Source organism: Gracilinanus agilis, chromosome 5, assembly GCF_016433145.1.
Source record: "Gracilinanus agilis isolate LMUSP501 chromosome 5, AgileGrace, whole genome shotgun sequence".
Taxonomy (NCBI): domain Eukaryota; kingdom Metazoa; phylum Chordata; class Mammalia; order Didelphimorphia; family Didelphidae; genus Gracilinanus; species Gracilinanus agilis.
Window position 1 is genome coordinate 256,783,122 of NC_058134.1, and position 19,625 is coordinate 256,802,746.

Sequence of the window (19,625 nt, forward strand, 5' to 3'; positions counted from 1 at the left end):
TTAAATTAGTCTCTGGAAAGGCCAATGATCATATGATAGAGATAAGCAACTCTCTATCTTGTGGTTTGGGAAGTTGTGGATAGTCTTGTGATTTCATTGTTATAGGGAACCATTAGTGAAAAATCCTCTTTGCTAATGCAGATTAGAAACTGATTTCCAATTTAGAGTCTTAGAGGGTTTTCTGGAGTACTGAGTGGTCTAGTGACTCTACTAGATCATTGGGTTTCTCCCATTGCTATGTTAGAAAGATTTGTTTAGTAGGGGGAAATGTCATGGATTTTTGACAATCAAGACCTGAATTCCTAATGTAATCATAAGGAAAGTGTATTTACAAGTCTATAAATTATTAGAATTCCTATTGTATTAGCTGTTTCTAGAATACTCCAGTAGATCAATCAGTCAATAACATTAAGAGACAACTAAGTTAGAGGATACTACAGTAGGCTTCAGAGATACAAAGACAATAATGAAACAATTTGTTTCTTTAAGAAACATTCATGGGGCAGCTGGGTAGCTCAGTGGAGTGAGAGTCAGGTCTACAGACAGGAGGTCCTAGGTTCAAACCCGGCCTCAGACACTTCCCAGCTGTGTGACCCTGGGCAAGTCACTTGACCCCCATTGCCCACCCTTTCCAATCTTCCACCTATGAGAAAATACACCGAAGTACAAAGGTTTAAAAAAAAAAGAAACATTCATTCTTTCGGGGAGACAGGTATATCTATAAGTAGACATACAATACTTCAAAAATGTAAATTGACTTGGTGGTTAGTTTACTATAGGGCAACTCCATGAATTCAGGATAGCTTCATGTAGAAGGTAGATTTCAAGTGAACTTTGCAAAAAGCTAGGAGTAAAGAAAACATTATATATAGCAATAGCAATGTTGCTTGATAAATGATTTCTGTATGTCCACCCAGAGAAAGAATTGGCAAATAGAAATATTAGACATAGTTTGACATCTGTCTATCTATCTATCTATCTATCTATCTATCTATCTATCTATCTATCCATCTCTCTCACTATCTATCCAAATCTATCTACCTATCTCACTATCTATCTATCCATATCTAGCTAGTTACCTATCTACCTGTCTGTCTATTTTTCTAGATAGATATGGTTGAATGATGCCTTCTCTAATGGGGGAAGAGGAAGGAGAGAGGAAGTGAATTGATTATGTTAATGTAACAAAGAATTATTTTTTTAAAGGAACTAGGAATCAAGCTAGATGACTCTTGGAGTCAGGAAGACAGCACTACCTATATGATTACCTATGTGATCAAGGGCAAGTCATTTAATCTCTGTTTCCCATAATCCACTGAAAAGGGATGTGACAAACCACTCCAATCATTGACAAGAAAACCCCCTAAAAAGTCACAGTGTTACATTTGACAGAACAAGTGAACAAAGAACCAATGAACTTATCTATGTAGTTCATCCTTCTACTGGTATTATAGGTATACTTGCCAGTGTCTTGAAATAAGCTCTCTATGGCAGATCCTATACAACACATGGCTCTTTTAACATTTCATGTGTTCACTATATTTTAGTATATAGGAATTCATAATTCATATTATCTCAGTGTTTCAGGGATAGGTAGCAGCAGGTAGACAATGGTTTGTCTTTGCAAGTCTCTCACTTCCTTTCAAATGATGACTTGGTCCTATAAATTGGGCATATTCTTGTCTAAGTTGCTTTTAAAGTGGCTGAATAGTTTAGTGGGAAGAGTAATAGCCCCAAAGTCAGGAAGACCTAGGTTCAATTTTTTCCTCAGATATTTCCTAGCAATGTAACCCCAGAAAAATCATTTAACCTTTGTCATCCTCAGTTTTCTCAACCATAAAAATGGGGAAGATGATATAGCATTTATCTCACAAAGTTTAGCTCCCCGTTCCCAACATATACTCTTTTCTAGGAGTTTTATACCTATGCCAAATATTCTTTGATCCAATGATGCAGACCTTCACTAACTCTTGGGTCTGAGCATTTTCTCTGGCTGTCCTCCATGTCTGCAAAGTTCTCCTCTTGTATCTCTATCAGCCTTCCCTGACTTCCTTTAAATCACAACTAAAATCTCATCTTCCACAGGAAGTTTTTCTCAGTCTCTCTTTATTCCAGTTCCTTCCCTCTCTTAAATATTTATAATTTATCCTTTATGTAGCTTGTTTGTACATATGTTTGTTATCTTCCCTAATAGATGTTTGCGAGCTCCCTGAGGTCAGGGACTGTCTTTTGATGCTTGTTGTATACTTAGCACAATGGGTGACACATAGTAGGTCCCTAATAAATATTTATTGACTGATTAAAAACCAAGTGAAATAATATTTGTGAAGTACTTAGCATAGTTCCTAGACCATAGCAGGCACTTAATAAATAATCATTTCATTCTTTCTCAGTAGTTATAGGCCAGAAGCTACCAGTACATTGGCTTAACTTCTTCTGGAGCTCTCTGGAATCAAAAGACCTAAGTTAAAAGTCTGACTCTGATACTGTATGACCTCAGGCAAGTTACTTAAACTCTTAAAAGCAAAATTTTCTCATCTAAAAAAGGGGGGGTCATATTTAACGACCTATAAGGTCTCCTAGAATTCTAAATGCTACATATATTATAATACTCATAGGATTCTATGATCTTCTTCAAATGGACTGGTCTTAAAAGTCCATAAATCCTCCAGAGGAATTACCTTTTTGACAAGAAATACATATGAATATGGTCTGCATCTGTGATATGTATTGATTTAGGGACATCAGGCAAAGCAAAAATAGGAGTCGTCTCAAAATCAGTAATGTTTATAATCAAGTACCATCTTTGACATGTGCCAGCTTCATGACCCTAAGAAAATCATTAACTTCTCAGTGCTCTGGGGTTTTAAAGGAACAAAACAAAATTGTGATGGTGATTTGATACCCACATGACTAATGGTTGCTAAAGTTCTTTAATTGGTTTTGTTTTCTTATTGCTACATTAGGGGGAAAGAGGACGCTTCGAAAAAAAAGTAGGATTGCTTTTCCTAATGCATCAGAAGATGATAAATGGCACCAGAGAGAAGTAAGGCAAGAATGATCAGTTTCTGTATTGTTTGTATTTTTTATCAAGGAGAATGATCTTTGACTAAGAAGAACAGAATACATATGTCTATAATAGCTAATAGCCAAGAGAAGTAAGAAGATAGAAAGAAAACACTTACCTGTCCTTGATAAATTTAAGTTGCTTGATCCAGATAAAACTATATTTTTGAGACCTGAAAAGGCTGATGGATGGAACTTTTTAGCTACTTTTGGTGATAGCAATAGATATGAATACAATGAAGCCCATGACAAATGTGAAAAATGCAAATGATGAATCTCATGAAAGATAAAGAAGAACTAGAGTGGTCCTCCACGAATTAAGAAGGCACAAATTGTATTTTTTTTTTAAAAAAAGGGAGTGGGGAGAATAGCCAGTAAAATCTATAAGCCAGGAAACTTGACTATTATTCTAAGCAGAATTCTAGGATTTGAGAGAAAGAGAGGCACAATAGTACCTATAACAATGGATAGAAGTCCAGCTACAAAATCTGAGAAAGGAAGGCTCAAGTCCCACCTCTGGCACATAGTTGTTGTTGAGACATTTCAGTAAAGTCTGATTCATCATGACCTCATTTGGGATTTTCTTGGAGATAATTGAGTGGTTTGTCATTTCTTCCTCCAGCTCATTTTGCAAAAAAGGAAACTGAGGCAAAAGGATTAACTGATTTTCCCAAGGTCGTACAACCAGTGAGTGTCTAAGGTGGGAATTGAACTCAGGTCTTCCTGACCCCAGGTGCAACACTATCAACTACACCACCTAACACTCCCCTGACACAAGTGGCAACCTCTTATCATGACCAGGAAACTTAATGCTCCCAGAAACTCTCTAATGCCATAACTTTCAGTTTCCTCACATAGAGTTCCCTGTACTACTGAAATTTTAAGACTGGGCCAAATAAACAAACAAATAAGAAAATCAATAAACAAATAATGAAGAGATGTTAAGTGGACATTTTATAAAGGAAGTATTGATCATAAAGAATGAGCATGGTTTCATCAATAACACATCATGCCAGATTAACCTTTCCTATTTGAAAGGATTACTGAATTGATACATCAGGTTAATGAAATAGATGTAGTCTACCTAGATTTTAGTGAAACAAAACATTGCTGAGAGCATCTCATTCTCTTCTTATGGGAAGGAGGGAAAAATGCCTGTCAGGCAACTGTATAATTAGGCAGCTTCAAAACTGGTTGAATGATCAGATTCAAAGGGTAGTCATAAATGCTTTTCTGTCAGCTTGGAATGAGGTAAACAGTGAATGCTCAAGGGATCTGGCCTTGGCTCTCTACTGCTTAACATTTATGTTGATAGCTAGGTTAAAGGTAGAAATGATTCTGTATAAAACCAGCCAATACTGCAATGTTGGGAGGGAGAGCAAGTATACTGGATAACAATAATAATCTTAACAAAATTTTAACTCCTTGAAGATAAGGTTGAATTTAATAAGATATAATTTAATAGTGAACATGTAAAGTGTTATCTGCCTTAAAAAAATGACTCAACAAGAACAGCATGGAATGACAGGATTTAGCAATAGTTTGTCCAAAGATTTTACATTTATATATACATATATATATATAAATATATGTGTGTGTGTGTTAAATATATACACACATATATAACATAGCAAATTTTGTTTATATACTTATATACTTATTTGTACATTTTACATATATATACATAAATACACACACACATATATATATACTGTAAAAGTGAAATTTGGGAAATGCCATCTAAAAGTATATATATATATTTTTTTTTTTATGGACATGTGGGAGACTTTGAAACTACATTTCCCATGGTCCAATGGGTTTCTGTTTGGTTCTTTGGGCGTGGGGATGCCTGTGTCACCACGCAGAGGACTGTTTAAATGGAAGGAGCCTCCAGAAAGGAAGCCTCTTGGCTAGCAGACTCAGGAAGAGACGGGAAGTAACAATAATGGCTGGGGCTGCAGTTTTGAATTCTTAAAAGCACGTGGTCTAATGATTTTACCAGCATGGCCATGGCTTTAATTAAAATACTAATTTATATTATTATATCAGCCTTTATTATTTTTATCTTAATAATACACATATACATATCTTTGTATTTTAGAGAACAGCTCTCTCAATATGAGTTGAGTATTATATGGAAACCAAAAAAAAGCTAATATAACTTTAGGCTACATTAAGTGGTACATAATCTTTTTTTAACCCTAAACCCTTCCCTTCCCTTCCCTTCTGTCTTGGAATCAATAATGGGGTTTTGCTTCCAAGGCAGAAGAGTGGTAAGGGCTAGGCAATGGGGATTAAGTGACTTGCCCAGGGTCACACAGCTAGGAAGTGTCCAAGATCAGATTCAAACTCAGGACCTCCCTGTCTCTGGTCTGACTCTCAATCCACTGACCATCTAGCTTCCCCCAGGGGTGCAAAGTGTTAAGGAATAAGGAAACTATTCTGGGCATACTACATCTGGAATATTTGTTCAGTTCTGGGCTCTAGAATTTAGATAGGGTAGTATTAGCCTTTTGAATGAAGGTTCTTAACTTAGGATTCCTCTCAGATGGGTGAATGAACCCGAATGGGGTTAAGTAGTCTTGATTTTTCCTAACCTTTTGTTTCCTCTGAAATCCATAAAACTTTTATTTAAGGTATTTAAAAACATGTTTCTCAGAAGAGGTCCACAGGTTTTGCCAGTGTCAGATTGTTGATGGATCCATTTTTTTCTCTTACTCTCTCTCTTTCTCTCTCCCCACCTCTCTCTTTCCCTCTCTCCCCCCTCTCTCTCTCAAAATACAATGAGTTGCCTTAAGACATAATGGGTTTTGGATCATTGGAGCTCTTTAAGCAAAAGATTGATAGTCACTTTTGGGGCATGTTATTCTTTTTCTGATATGATCTTTAAAAAGCTACCATCCTCAAATTTCTAACTTTGCAATTTTGTTACTAACCATCCACTCTAGAAGGAATTAAAGCTGGGAAAGCAAATGCAAAGAACATTATTTACTTCATGTCTGCCTTTTATCACTATTTACAAGGGGTCTGGCTTTGGGGTGAGGGGAAATAATTTCATATTTTCTGATACTTTGGATCCTTTCCTTATCTAGTCACCTAGCAAAGGAATTTTGAGAGGAAATTGTGAACCAACCACAGTTGACAGTTAATAGTAGATCATATTTTTACTTACTCAGTTCACATAATAATAAAAAGAATTTCATCTAATCCTGATCCAAGTTCCTGACAAGACCAACCTAGCATATCTAAACATATTCTGCCTTTAAAAAATGAAAGCGATACTGATCTGTCAAGTATCTAAAACAATGTGATGTTCTTCTGACCTTGGTTTTCTAGTATCCATTGGCTAACAGTAGGTTTGAATTTTAGGATTAGTATTTTGCCAAAACCACACTGGGAAATAAAAATTGAAATACTAGCTTCTGTATAGGTCATTTTTCTGTATGATGACAGCTGCCTGAATGAAGTAATTCACCCTAGTCAGACTGGATTATTTATCAGCAGAATCATAATGGTAAATGATAGCCATTCAGATAGAGTTAGAGCAATTTTCTTATATCTCTAACCAAGGTGCCAACTTTATTTGTTATATTTCATGCTTATCTCCATCTTGGTGATTAATATTCTAGACTAGGTTGAAAATGGTCATTTCTTACTAGGATTTATTCTGAGAATCAAAATTGCTATGTGGTCACAAATATTATTGGAAAGGACAGGTTATGGAAATGCAAAAATCATGGAACAAGTATGTCTCCTTGGAGGCAGAATAATATATTGGATATGGACTAGACTTGGTACCAGAGGAATCTAAACTTCAGTCTCACTTCCAGCATTTACTAGTTGTATAATGAAGGGGAATTTGCCCCTTTCGGGCACTGGTTTCCCCTTATGTCTAACGTATATAATAATATTTGAGTTACTCTCTCAAAGAATTGTGAGAAAATAACTTTGTAAATTTAAGAAACAATAGGAGTTATAATGAATGAATTCCAAGGGAGACAGTATCCCCATCTGGGAGTTTCCTATGTTCATTAAATCAGAGGTCTAGCCTATATACAATCCCTGATTCTATATTTAATCCTTTGAGGATCACTGACTTTTAAGAAACACCTGCCCTCTATATACTCATATATTATGGCCAAGACTAAGTCAGTCTTGACTTCCCTCTCTTTTCTTGAGCAACCAAAGAAATATCCATCATATAATATCAGATGTGAAAGGGAAGAAATCAATTAGTTCATTTCATAGTTAATGAGAATGTTCTTTAAAATATACCTGAGTTGAAATACTACTTCTTCCTGAATATATCTAGTAGTGAATATTTAACTACTTTCTGAGGAAATTCATTCCACATGCAGATACCTCTGTTAGGAGATTTATTTTCTTTCTTCCTTCATTCCTTCTCTCCTTTCCTCTCCTTCCTTCCTTCCTTTTCTGCTTTCCTTCCCCTCTTTCCATCATTCCTTCCCTCCTTCTTTCAGTCTTCACTTCCTCTTTCCTTCCATTCCTTCTTCCCTTCTTTCCTTCTTCCTTTCTTTTCCCTTTTCCTCCTCTCACTCCTTCCTTCCTCTTTTATTCATCATTGTAACCTACCTCTTTGTACCTTCCTTATTAAGAACCCATGATTTCTACTTCTATTGTGTAACCGAGTAAAACAAATTCAATCCCCTTTCCACAGAATAATCATTCAAATGTCCAAAGACAGTTAGTCCTATACCCATTCTCCAGTCACAATATTCTTATTCTCTTCAATCACTTACTATAGGGAAATAGTCTCTAGTTTTAGTGCCATTGTAACTTCTTTCTTTCTCATATTTCTTTGGTTCATAAGTATTAGCAGAGAGCTGGAAACAACTGGTAATATTAAAATGCAGTATCTGAGGTGTAAATCAGCTAGTTACTGAAAAGCATGAAGAAAGGAAGGAAGGAAGTGATAAAGGAAAGAAAGAAAAAAGAGAAAGACAGAGACAGAAACAGAGAGACAGCTAGGTAACTCTTGGTGAAGTAGTGCCTTCCAATGAAGCTGACTAGCAACTACACTGCCACTTATAGTATCAGTATCTGGGGTAGTAAAGACTATAGGACTTGAACCTATGTACTTCTGACTTTGTGGCATATTCTTTATGCCTTAACCTTTGACTGCCTTTTTTGCCAAAAGATTTATTAAACTCAAATATTACTAACCTCTCAAAAAATCAGGGAACCAAAAGGCTAAATTGTCAGAGACAATACCAGATGAAGATTTGCAGGCAAGTAGGATAAAACTTCCCAATGGCATGGAATATATGTCTCATTTTTATATTTGTACCATGAAGGCTTGGCATGGTACCTGGCACTTTGTAGTACATTGTAGGCTGGTGAATAAATTTGATGATCCTTTCATAAAAACTTGCACAGGGGTATGAATCTCTGGAGACTAATTTATTTTTCAAAAAGAAAATCCCTCATTAAAATAATTATAAGATCTCTCTTAACTCGGACATAGTAATTCTAATAAAATTAAAATTCATGATGTCATCTAAGCTAAAAGGGAAAAAAATAGAGGTGCGATGAAAGGATCTCTTAACACAAGCATCTAGTCCACAGTAGGAGAACACAGATCATTGAGACCTAAATGATCCCATTTTATCTCACAGTTATGTTACTCCTCTCCATATCGATACTATTAGCTTTCTCATTCTAATATCTTGTACAAGGAGGAAGCATTGTTTTAGACATGCTTATTTCTGATACGATGTAGAGGGGGCTGGCCTTGGCACCAAGAGGACCTATCTCTGACACATACTGGCTTTGTAACTTTAGGCAAATCATTTAAACTAACAGGGACCAAGATGAGACTCTAAGAATTTTAGTTGTCAACTAGTTGCCAATCTGCACTGATAAAGGGAGTTTCTTCAGTATAAATTCTCCCTATACATCTATCTTTCTTTCCTTTTCTTTCTTTCTTCCTTTCTTTCATTCCATCTCTCTTCTTTTCTATTTCTCTTTTTTCTATATGTGTGTTTATCTGTGAGTATGTGTAGTCAAAGATAGATTAATAGACAAATGATAGCTAGAAAAGACCAGCAGATAGACAGGAAAATCCACATAGATATTATACGGATATGTTATATACTGAACGCGATTACAATATTTCATTTGTTAAGAAAGCAAGTTTGAAAAATGTAAGAATTTTAAAACTATTCATAGTGTTCCATAGCATGGCATAATGAATAGATTCCTGGCATTAGAGTCACTTAGAACTGAGTTCAAATCCTGCCATTGGCATGAACTGCCTGTGAGACTCTGGCTATGTCATTTAATTCCAGACAACTATCTGAAAATATAAGTAGAAGATGAGTTACTTATATTCATTGGTGGAGGTAATTTCATAAGTGAAGTCCTCTACAGTGAAAAATCACAAATCTGAAGGTTTCCCAGTTGTCTCTCTCTGCTACTTTCCTTCTAATATAAACAAATGAATAAACTTTTAATCAGCCTTGGACTCCATTCACAAGAGTGTTTCTAATTATATGATCCCATTATAGAGCTCAGGATATTAATGCTGATTCAAAGACTGCTTCATTATACTATCACTAATATTCATAATGAACAAAAGAAATGGAAATCTTCAAGATTATAAACAACATGGAATGACTAGTTGCTATCCATTTGGACCATTAGCCATCATCATGGAAACATTCTAATGTACATCCTCAAATGATATAGAATACAGGAAGGCAAGCACCTTCCCACAATGCTGATGGTAAAATGTCATTATCTCCAGCTAGGAAATAATATGAATAACTGAATCTGTCAGATAAGTATGGCCAGAGAGAACAACACAGCAGAAATTATAGTGCATTTGGAGTGATTTTATTTGGGACACTTTGAGGATATTTTTCTCTGTGTCTCCCCAGTGCCTAGTTCAGGAGGTACTTAAAGGTTGACATTTTAATGGACTATATCAAATAATCCCACTCAACAAGAAAATAGATTTAACCATTTGTGCCTGATTTTGGTCATCCCCTCATCCCAGCAGATCAAATTTCAAATTTGGACATTTTACAGGACTCCTGAAATTGGTGAGATTGATCAGGCTGGTCAAATGGTAAAAAGCTGTCAGTTAGACTTCAGATTAAAAGCATCTCCATATTGCAAAACTTGGGTTTCAACCAAGTACTTGTGTTAATGCTGGAATATCAGCAGCTAGAACACTGGGGAAGACAAGTTCAAAACTAGCTTCCAATAGTGGCCAAGTGATCTTGGGCAAGTCACTTAAACTCTGTTTGTCTTAGTTACCTCATCTGTAAAATGGGGCTGATAATAATAGAATATATCTTTCACAATAATGGTGAAGATCAAATGAGATGATATTACAGATGAGGAAAATGAGGGAGACAGAGGTTAAGTTACTGACCCTGGGTCTCACAGCTAGTATGAGACTAAATTTGAACTCAGGACTTCCTGTTTCAAGACCTAGCCTTCTAATCCACTTTTCCACTTTGTTGGTATAATTACCAGAATAACTTTCCTTATTCACAGATCTAGTTGGATCACTTGCTCATTCTGCTTAAGCCTTCAACACTTGCCTAGTATCTTTAGGTGTTCATTCTTTTTAGGACATGTTGGATTCTTTGTAATCCCATTTGGGGTGTTCTTGGCAAAGCTACAAAAGTGGTTTTGCCTTTTTCTATCTCTATTAAATTTTGTAGATAAAAAAAAAAAAAACTGAGGCCAATGGGATTAAGTGACTTGCTCTGTGTCACAAAGCCAGAAAGGGTTGGTATCAGATTTGAACTAAAGACTTCCTGACTCAAGAATTGATACTCTTATCTATTGTGGCACCTAGCTATACATTGTGACAATTAGCCATTCTTCCTATTATCTACTATGTTCAAGACCTTCCTTCCAATCAAGTCTGCCTCCCTCCTCAATGTCTTTATCTTTGCTCTTCCATTTGCCTATTCTGTATTCCTTGTCAATGCTTGTTAAATTTCTGCCCATCTGGAGACAAGAGGTCCTACGTTCAAATATGACCTCAGATACTGCCTAGCTTTGCGACCATGGGCAAGTCATTTAGCCCCCATTCCTTAGCATTAATTCTCTTATGCCTTGGAATCAAAACACAGTATTGATTCTTAGATAGAAGTTTAGGGTTTAAAAATGTTTTTCTACCCATTATTTAGAACACATTTCAATTAAAGATCCTTCTTGATGCCTTTCTTTCAGTAATGATCTTTCTCCCTCAGACTTTACAAAGCACCTTAGTGTTTCTGTACCTTTCCAATGCATTTATCATTTAATTTTTTTATTATAATCACCTATGTGAATATCTTGACAGCTAGGTGGTACAGTGCATAAAGAACCAGATGCAGCTTCAGGAAGACCTGAATTCTAATCCTTTCTCAGATGCTAACTAGTTGTAAAAAGAAACCAGAGAAGGAAATAGCAAACCACTTCACTATGTTTGTCAAGAAAATATCAGTCAGGAAGAGTCAGACACAACTAAACTGACTGAATAACAACAAAATAGTGGTACCTTATGCTAGGCTAGACTAAAAGTTAATTCAGAGAAAGCACAAAGATCAATTTTTACTTTAGTTTTTTTTGTTTTTGTTCTTTTAGTTTCCCTCCTACCTTAGCAGAGTGCTTTGGTATTTAAAGAATAACATTATCTCCTTCATGTTTTCTATGTTCCAGTCTAAGTGTTCCACTTGTTCTTGGAAAACTCTACCTCTTCACCTTCACTGTCTGAAATCCCTGACTACCCTTCCAGGCTCAGCTCTGATACTATCACCCATATGAGGTTCATTCTAATTATCCCAGTTGTTAGTGTTGTCCCCTTTATATCTGGTTTTATTCAGTCCTTTTCATTCTTTTCATTTCATTCTGGGATCCCCTTTCAAGTTTTCATAGCAAAGATTCTGAAGTGGTCCGCCATTTCCTTCTATACCTCATTTTTATTTACTTTGATTCAATTTTTATTTATTTATCTCAATATATGTTGTTTTTATTTCTTGAGAGTAGAGATTATTTTATTTTTATCCCTGTATCTCAAGTGCTTATTATAGTGCTTAGTATCTGCTTAATAAATGCTTGCCAAAATTTAATTGATTTCTATTTAGGAAATGAGTCAATACTATTTTACAAACTATAATTGCTAGAGAGGTAGCCAGTTGGCACAATGGATATAATGTTAGGACTGGAGTCAGGAAGGCTCAAATTAAAAGCCTCACAGATTTACTAGTTTTATGTACCTTGGACATGTCACTTCACTTCTTTTTGCCTCAGTTCTCTCAACTGCATAATGGACATAATTAACAGATTCACATCCCAGAATTGATTTAAGGATCAAATGAGACAATATATGTAGTAAGATGTTTAGCACAGTTCCTGGCACCCAAAACATAGTAGGCATTTAATAAATGTTTTTTTCTTTCCTTCCTATAAATGGGAACTAACTTTGTTTTACTCTCTTTTTACAATGTTCTGTCTAGATATAATTATTTTCAGTTATGAAATTCCTAAAAATCATATTTCCTCTCTGTTAACAGTATTTCTTTTCTTTAACATATAATAGTCTGAGGACAGTAGAGAAGTTCTTTGAGAGGACTAAAATTTTTTTCACATCGATTCTTCCAATATGGGTTAAGTTGGAAGTCAATCCCTTTCATTAAAATCTATAAGTGAAAGATTTTTATCTTCCAACTTCATTGTGACAGCACAAATGAGAAAATCTGGACCACTAACAGCCAGAGCTGTATTAAGCCCTAATGTCAAAGTCTATAAAAGGAAGATACATTTTCCATTGTTTAAGTACTCACCTACCTGCTACAATTTGCTAAATCTTTCTATTTCTTAGAATCAATTTTTATAAACATACCTTTTGTTCTGCTGTCATGGTTAAGCTTTGTAGTCGACCAGTCATATTCCCTAAGCTCTTTTCGAAAGCTGCTACGAGATGGGCCTGTGAAAGAAATGGAAGAAATGTTTTAAATGTTATCCAAGTCTTATGTGAATGGGGGAATGAAAGAATAACCTCCATTAGATAAATGCTTATTATCAACTATTATCTTTAGCTAAACCACAGACACACACACACACACACACACACACACAATCTTTATGTTGAGCTTCTATCAATCTATAAGCATTTATTAAGCATCTATGACATTCCAGGAACTATGCTAAGCCTTAGAGATATAAAAGGAGACAAAAGGCAGTCCTTGCCCTAAAGGAGCTTACAATCTATTAGTATTAGAAGGACCTGCATTCAAATAATGCAGAATCTTATTACATATGTGCCCCTGGGCAATTCTCCTTACCTTTTTGTGCCTTAGGTTCCTCATCAGTAAAATGAGAGCAGTGTACTCAATACCCTCTAGATGTATGTTCTGAAGATAAGTGCTATTTTAATCTTCCTTTGATGTAAGCTTTCTTTGACCCTTTTCCAATTCTATGAGCTCATTCTTTCAGTCCCTGGACAGCTCATTTGAATTCTAATACTAGTGGGAATACAATTAATCACTCCTTCTGATTCCCCCATGACAGAAAGAGCTGACACTGAGATTTGCTGAACTTAAATCTAAGTTGCCAACTTTCCATAAGCAAAGATCTGAAGGAGATTGCTCAAATGGTCTAGAACACATCCCCCAGTTTTGTGCTCCCCCAATGATCTTTGACGATATTGTTAACTTTTCTTCTTTAACAATCATCTCCATCAAGTGTGAGACATCTGCTGACAGACATAACATTAGCATTCTTCTTTTTCTAGTTTCAAAGAATTGAGCCTACAAAATTTATCTTTGCTTTCAAAACCATCTTCAATAAAAGGGCTCAGCTTCTTTTTTTCCCCTTCTAACTGAGGCAAGAAACAGCTATTTGTGGGAAATCCCACTCATTCAGCAGCATTTTCTTTAACTTGTTTTTCTTTGTAAACTTGGTGATTTCATTTAAAATCTCAGAAAAAGTACATTAAAAACATTTCTTTTGTATTATGAGCTTAATCTCTAATACACCAAAATATTCAATTCATTGGAGGAAAAAAGGAGAATTATATATGTACCTGTGATACTAAGTACCATGGACTCAGCTGTAGGCAATGGATAAAGTGTTGGGCTTCAAGTCAGAAAAACTCATTTTCCTGAGTTTAAATCAGATCTTAGACAATTACTTTCTGTGTGACTGTACATAAGACACTTTGCCCTTTTTTGCCTCAGTGTTCTCAACTGTAAAATGAACTGGAGAAGAAAATGACAAACCACTCCAATATCTGTGCCATGAAAACCTCAAATGGGTTCACAAAAAGTTGGACACAACTGAACAATATATGTATCTCTGACTTTTTAATCAGGAAGAGTTGTTTCATTTTTTAAAGTATTTATTGAAATAATGTTATCAAATTTTTCTTGTTTATGAGTCAAGAAAGCTAATCTGACCTAATAAAAACAACACACAAGTAAGAAGTATTTTGATAAAAGACATTACACATCCTTAGATCTTAAACAACAAGATAATTTAAAGTAGAGAATATAGAGAATCTTTTTATCCAAAGAGTTTATATGGAATATTTCCAATATTTCCTGCCTTTGGGAAGAAACAGAATAAAAAAAATAAAATTTAATCTTATTTTAAGTATATGAGAAAAAAGAAATACCATGGTCTGTAACATTAATATATTCTAATGATTAACACTCAGTTTGATTTATAGAGAACCTGGCGTTTCATATGCTAAGATATTCAATTTCTTAGGGCTCTCAGTTCATCATCTGTAAAACAAAAGACTGGAAAGGATGATATTTATGATCCCCCTAATTCTAAAATGTGAACCAATGAACCTTTCCTCAACATTACTACCAATATTTTAGGGAGAGAAGCAGCCATCAGCCATTTCCCTAGCATTCTTTCTTTCATGGATCAGACTTTCATTCCTAGTATTTTTGGTTACTTCTAGTCTTCATTTTCTGCCACCTGACTTTCAGGAAAGAGGATGATGGGGGGGTGGTAGTGGGGAAGAATAGATATAGCTGTAGAGAATGTTGCTCACACATGCTTTACTCAAACCCTATATTTGTTCCTAACCCAGAGTTTAAACCAAACTGTTTTTAGTTCACTAGAAATAGGGAAGAAAAGACAGGATATTATATTCTGAAAAAATACTTAGGAAAGTCCTTCCAGATAATTGACACTGTGATGAATCTGAGAAAGAAGTGCTTATTAACCTTTCACTACGATTTTATAATAATCAACAGCAGTGTCATCAGGGATGGTGATTTCTGATATTAATACTATTCCACTTCTGTCAAATAGTTGCACAACTAAGTGGTTTTTGTTCATTAGAAGATGAACTGAATTTCAATAGTGGACTGGTGAAGAAATGTCCATAGTTTCTGATAAATATCCAGGGGAATATTTCTTTTTTTAAAATTAAGCTATTGCTTACAGATTTAAATGAAGTGGGTTTTTTTTGTCTCTCTTTTTTTTTTCTAAGAGAGCAATGTTCAATAGAAATGGATGAAAAGGGATGGAGGGTGGAGTGGAGGGAGGATTGTTCAGTCTTTGGTATACCTTCACTATTCATCCAGAAAGGAAAGTGCATTGATAAATGATAAACAAAGCAGTAGGAATGTGAAATTATCCTATTAGGGGTTTCTTTGCAAGAAAAGGAAATATAATAAACTCTTTAATAGTCAGAAGGCTTATAACTTTCAAATACTCATTCAAAGACCCATAGACAGCTTAGTTCTTTCTCTAAAATAAATGTTCCCACTTTGTTCTGAACATACATACAGCTGAGTGAGGAAAGTCTGGTTCAATAGGATTGAGTCAGGAATTGGGAGGAGGAGGTAAATGACCAAAATTAGTCAAAAATTATGGATTCAAGTATTCTTTGTCCTCCCTAATGCTTTACATATTTCTTGAATGATCACTGCCACCTTTAGTGCATACATTCATTGAGAGAACAGCTATAATTTTTGTGTAATAAATAATTTGAGATCCAAAGTTCAAAACTTCCCTCAAATGAATGTAGAAGAAACTAGGATTACAAGTCTGACTGAAATAAACACTCCTGAAAAAGATCTGGTATGCACAGCCAGATGTCAAAGGAGGGCACTCTCCAAAACAATCAATAGGGATATAAAAATAATATAGGATTCACCTTTCAGAAGACTATTTGAAAGATTACATATTCATTAACTTTGCTAAAGGGGTATATGACATAGAGCATAGAATTCTGGACTCTGAAGTCAAGGAATCTTGGTTTCAAGATAAGTCTATAATATTCCCTATTTGCCTTTTTGGTAAGTAACTTGACATGAGACTCATTTGTCTGATTTCTAAAATAACAAATGAATTAACTGTTTCCCATAACTGTCTAATGTATATAAACTATTTTTTTCAAACTTTAAAGCACTATAGGAATTTTATGTATCATTTAAAATATTATTTTGATTAATTGTTCTATTATCTTTGTGCTCTCATGCCCAGAGAATTAGAGGAAACAATAAAATCAAATGCATTCTTCCATGCAAATATGTAGCTTGGGCCAGAAAAATTAATAAGGTTATTGCATAAAGAACATAAATACATTTTTATCCTATTATTTAAATGTTTTGAATGAATCCAAGTCAGATTATTTCACAGCAAAATAAACCCTAAGATTTGTTAAATTTCCTTAAAGGAAATTTCCAAGGGAAGCTATTTATTGCTAAAAGTCTATATTCCAAGTTTATCTTCTAAGATTCCTTAGAATTGTAAGGATAAGTGAGTTCACTCTCCAAATCAACCATAAGCAAACATTGTCCCTAAAGATTAGAAATTTATGGGTTTTGATTTTAATTATAAAGCTGTCATTGCAATTGTGCACAAACTTGAATAAACTATTTCATCTACTGCAGCCTATTTCATCAAATTAGCAAGAGGAAAACCATAAAAGCAATGATTATTGCTTTAGAGAAATGGGTTATTATAAAGATTAATCTATGGTGGGGGGAGGGGTTATTGCATTATTTTTGAAACATCAGAGCAGTAAAGAAAATAATTTTTATACTTTGTATTATCCTGAGCACAGTTTCTCATCAGCTTTGTTTGGCATGGGGGGTTGGGGGTGGGACAGAGAGAGACAGAGAGACAAAGAAAGATAAAGAGACTGAGGTCCAGTTTTCTGATCAACTATACAACAAAATAACATTCCTTAAAGGAAGAAAGTTAAATGGGGCACTTCCATGGTCAAAACCATTATGCTTTTCCCCATGGATTCTCACATAAAGTATAAACCCTCCTGGAGTTCAAGATCTGCCACAATCTGCTTTTTCAACCTCACAGTAAAAATAATATCTTGAATTTGACATTCCATCTCCTAACTCCATATATTCAAACAAGGTATCACCCATTGCTGGAATGTGTTCCTTCTTTATTTCCATCTTTTAGGAGCATTAACTTATTTTCAAGCATTAGTTCAGCTATTACCTCTTCCAAGAGGAATTTCCTCATCCTCTAGTTTCTGAGGTTAGCATTAGCTAAGTTACTATTGAGCTATTTTTCTGTGTTCCTGTTGTACTTCCTCATCAGAATATGAACTCTTTGAGGGCAAAAACTTTCATTTCTGTGAATATGTCTCCAAAAGGTCTCTAACAAGGTACCTTGACCATGGGATGCATTTAGGAAACACTTCACAAGCTAAATTAATTTTCCTATTGTTAATCATTCCTTACAGAGCTACCTCTCTTTAATCTTTTATCATAATATCAGCCAATAGTGCTACCATTATATGCTATAAATGTAACTTAAATTTTGATAACATGATTAAAAATGTTTTCAAAACTATTGGATCTATTTTAATTATTTTCTCCTTATTAGATTTATTAGATTCCCTAACTTCCCCAGCTCAATGATCTGTAGGCAGTAGGTATTTATATCCTTTTTTTGAATTTCAATGTTAACACACAAGGATCCGAAAGGAAAATTTAGGAAATAGGACTTTTCCTGTCCAGTTGAGACTTAAAGGGGGCTTTAGAGAAGATTTAGATCAGCCAGCCATTCTATTTCAAAAGGAATAGATGCCTATATATAAGACATTTAAAAGAAGGTTGTGAAGGCAAAGCCAAGGGACAATTTTCATCTTTATAATAGTCTTGCTGAAAATTAAAGACAAAGGAAACCAATGAGGGAAATGGAAACCAATGCTATTTATAATACAGGAGAATATATCCTGTTTAAAATATTCTAGAAGTATGATAGCTATATCACGTTATGGATTTTCCTGAGTGTGAAGTAAAGGAGGAATTATTCTAGCTTTGAGCCTGAATTTTCTTTGGTCAATAGCAAGGTTTTATAGCTAGTACTCAATTTTGTCCCAATGATGATGAATCTTTGCTGCCTTTACTTAGATGAAGTCTGTCAAAGTAATAGATGAAAACAGATTTTATAAGTATTAAGGAATGGGTTTTAGTTAATATATATTTATTTTTAATTTCTGATTCCTGCACAATAGTCTGAAGAGATACTTAGAGATAATTTCTTGGGCTCTGAACAAATGAAGCAGGTAACTCAAATAAGCTTAGCCTATTGTTTGTTCTTATATTTTGGAGTGATCTCCCAACTATATGAAAATTACTCACACTGGATATATAGAATTGGTCAATGGTTTCAAATTAAAAAATAATCATGAAACATATTCTAGATTATTTGAGGAATTTCTATTACAGTCATGCAAAGTTACACTTCCTTTTAAACTGACCTTTAGTTGGGAAATAATTTGAATGTGACTTCAAGCCTGACTAGAGAAATTATGTTTTCCCTTTGTCAGTGGCTAGTGGTGAGGAAGGAAAACTGTCAGTTCATTTAACATGAAATAGTCTAGCAAAGAAAGAACACAAAGTATTTCAAGTGAAATACCATCCCCAGGGCTAATTTAACTCCAGTAAAAATAATTTTAATCTGATGAAAGACAGAAAATGCATTCTTATTCCATATTCATTTAAGGTGTTTTTTAAATGTTGATTTTAATCAGTAGCTATTCAGAATTATCCAAGAGGCTAAGGAAGATCGAGATAAAAGTCTCATTAACCAGTGCTAACTTATTGAATAAGCCAAAGCATAATGATGGAAAGACATGGTGTAGGGCAGCTAAGTGGTTTGGTGGATTGATTACCAGGCTTGTATATGGGAGGGTCTGGGTTCAAATATAGCCTAAGACACTTTCTAGCTGGATCACTCAGGCAAATCACTTCATTCCCATTGTCTAGCCTTTAACACTCTTCTGCCTTGGAACAAATACACAGTATTGATTCCAAGATGAAAGGTAAAGGAGAAAGGAAGAAAGGAAGGAAAAAGGGAGGGAGGGAAGGAAGGGAGAGAAAAACAAAGAAAGAAGGAAGGAATTTGGAGGAGTCTCAAGAGTCACTGAGGCTCCTGTGGCCTTTCCTGTTTGTCCCCTGCTATTGTCTGGTGGTTTACTGAAAGGATATTAGTTTTAAAAGAGTTAAAAAAAAACCCAACATTAGTGAATATATTACATGTGCTTCTTAGAGGCTCCCTTGATTTGATACAGTTTCACAGCCATTTTATTTTAGAGA

At 34.9% G+C, this 19,625-nt stretch overlaps 1 protein-coding gene across 1 annotated transcript in view; it reads right to left on the bottom strand.

The window, feature by feature from the left end:
• The window catches only part of NAV3 (neuron navigator 3), a 454,139-nt gene that overhangs the window by 51,378 nt on the left and 383,136 nt on the right, over positions 1 to 19,625 (bottom strand). The window contains exon 22 of the mRNA XM_044679183.1: positions 12,932 to 13,015. Within this exon, the coding sequence (XP_044535118.1) occupies positions 12,932 to 13,015 (84 nt within the window). The remainder of the gene's footprint in view (positions 1 to 12,931; positions 13,016 to 19,625) is intronic.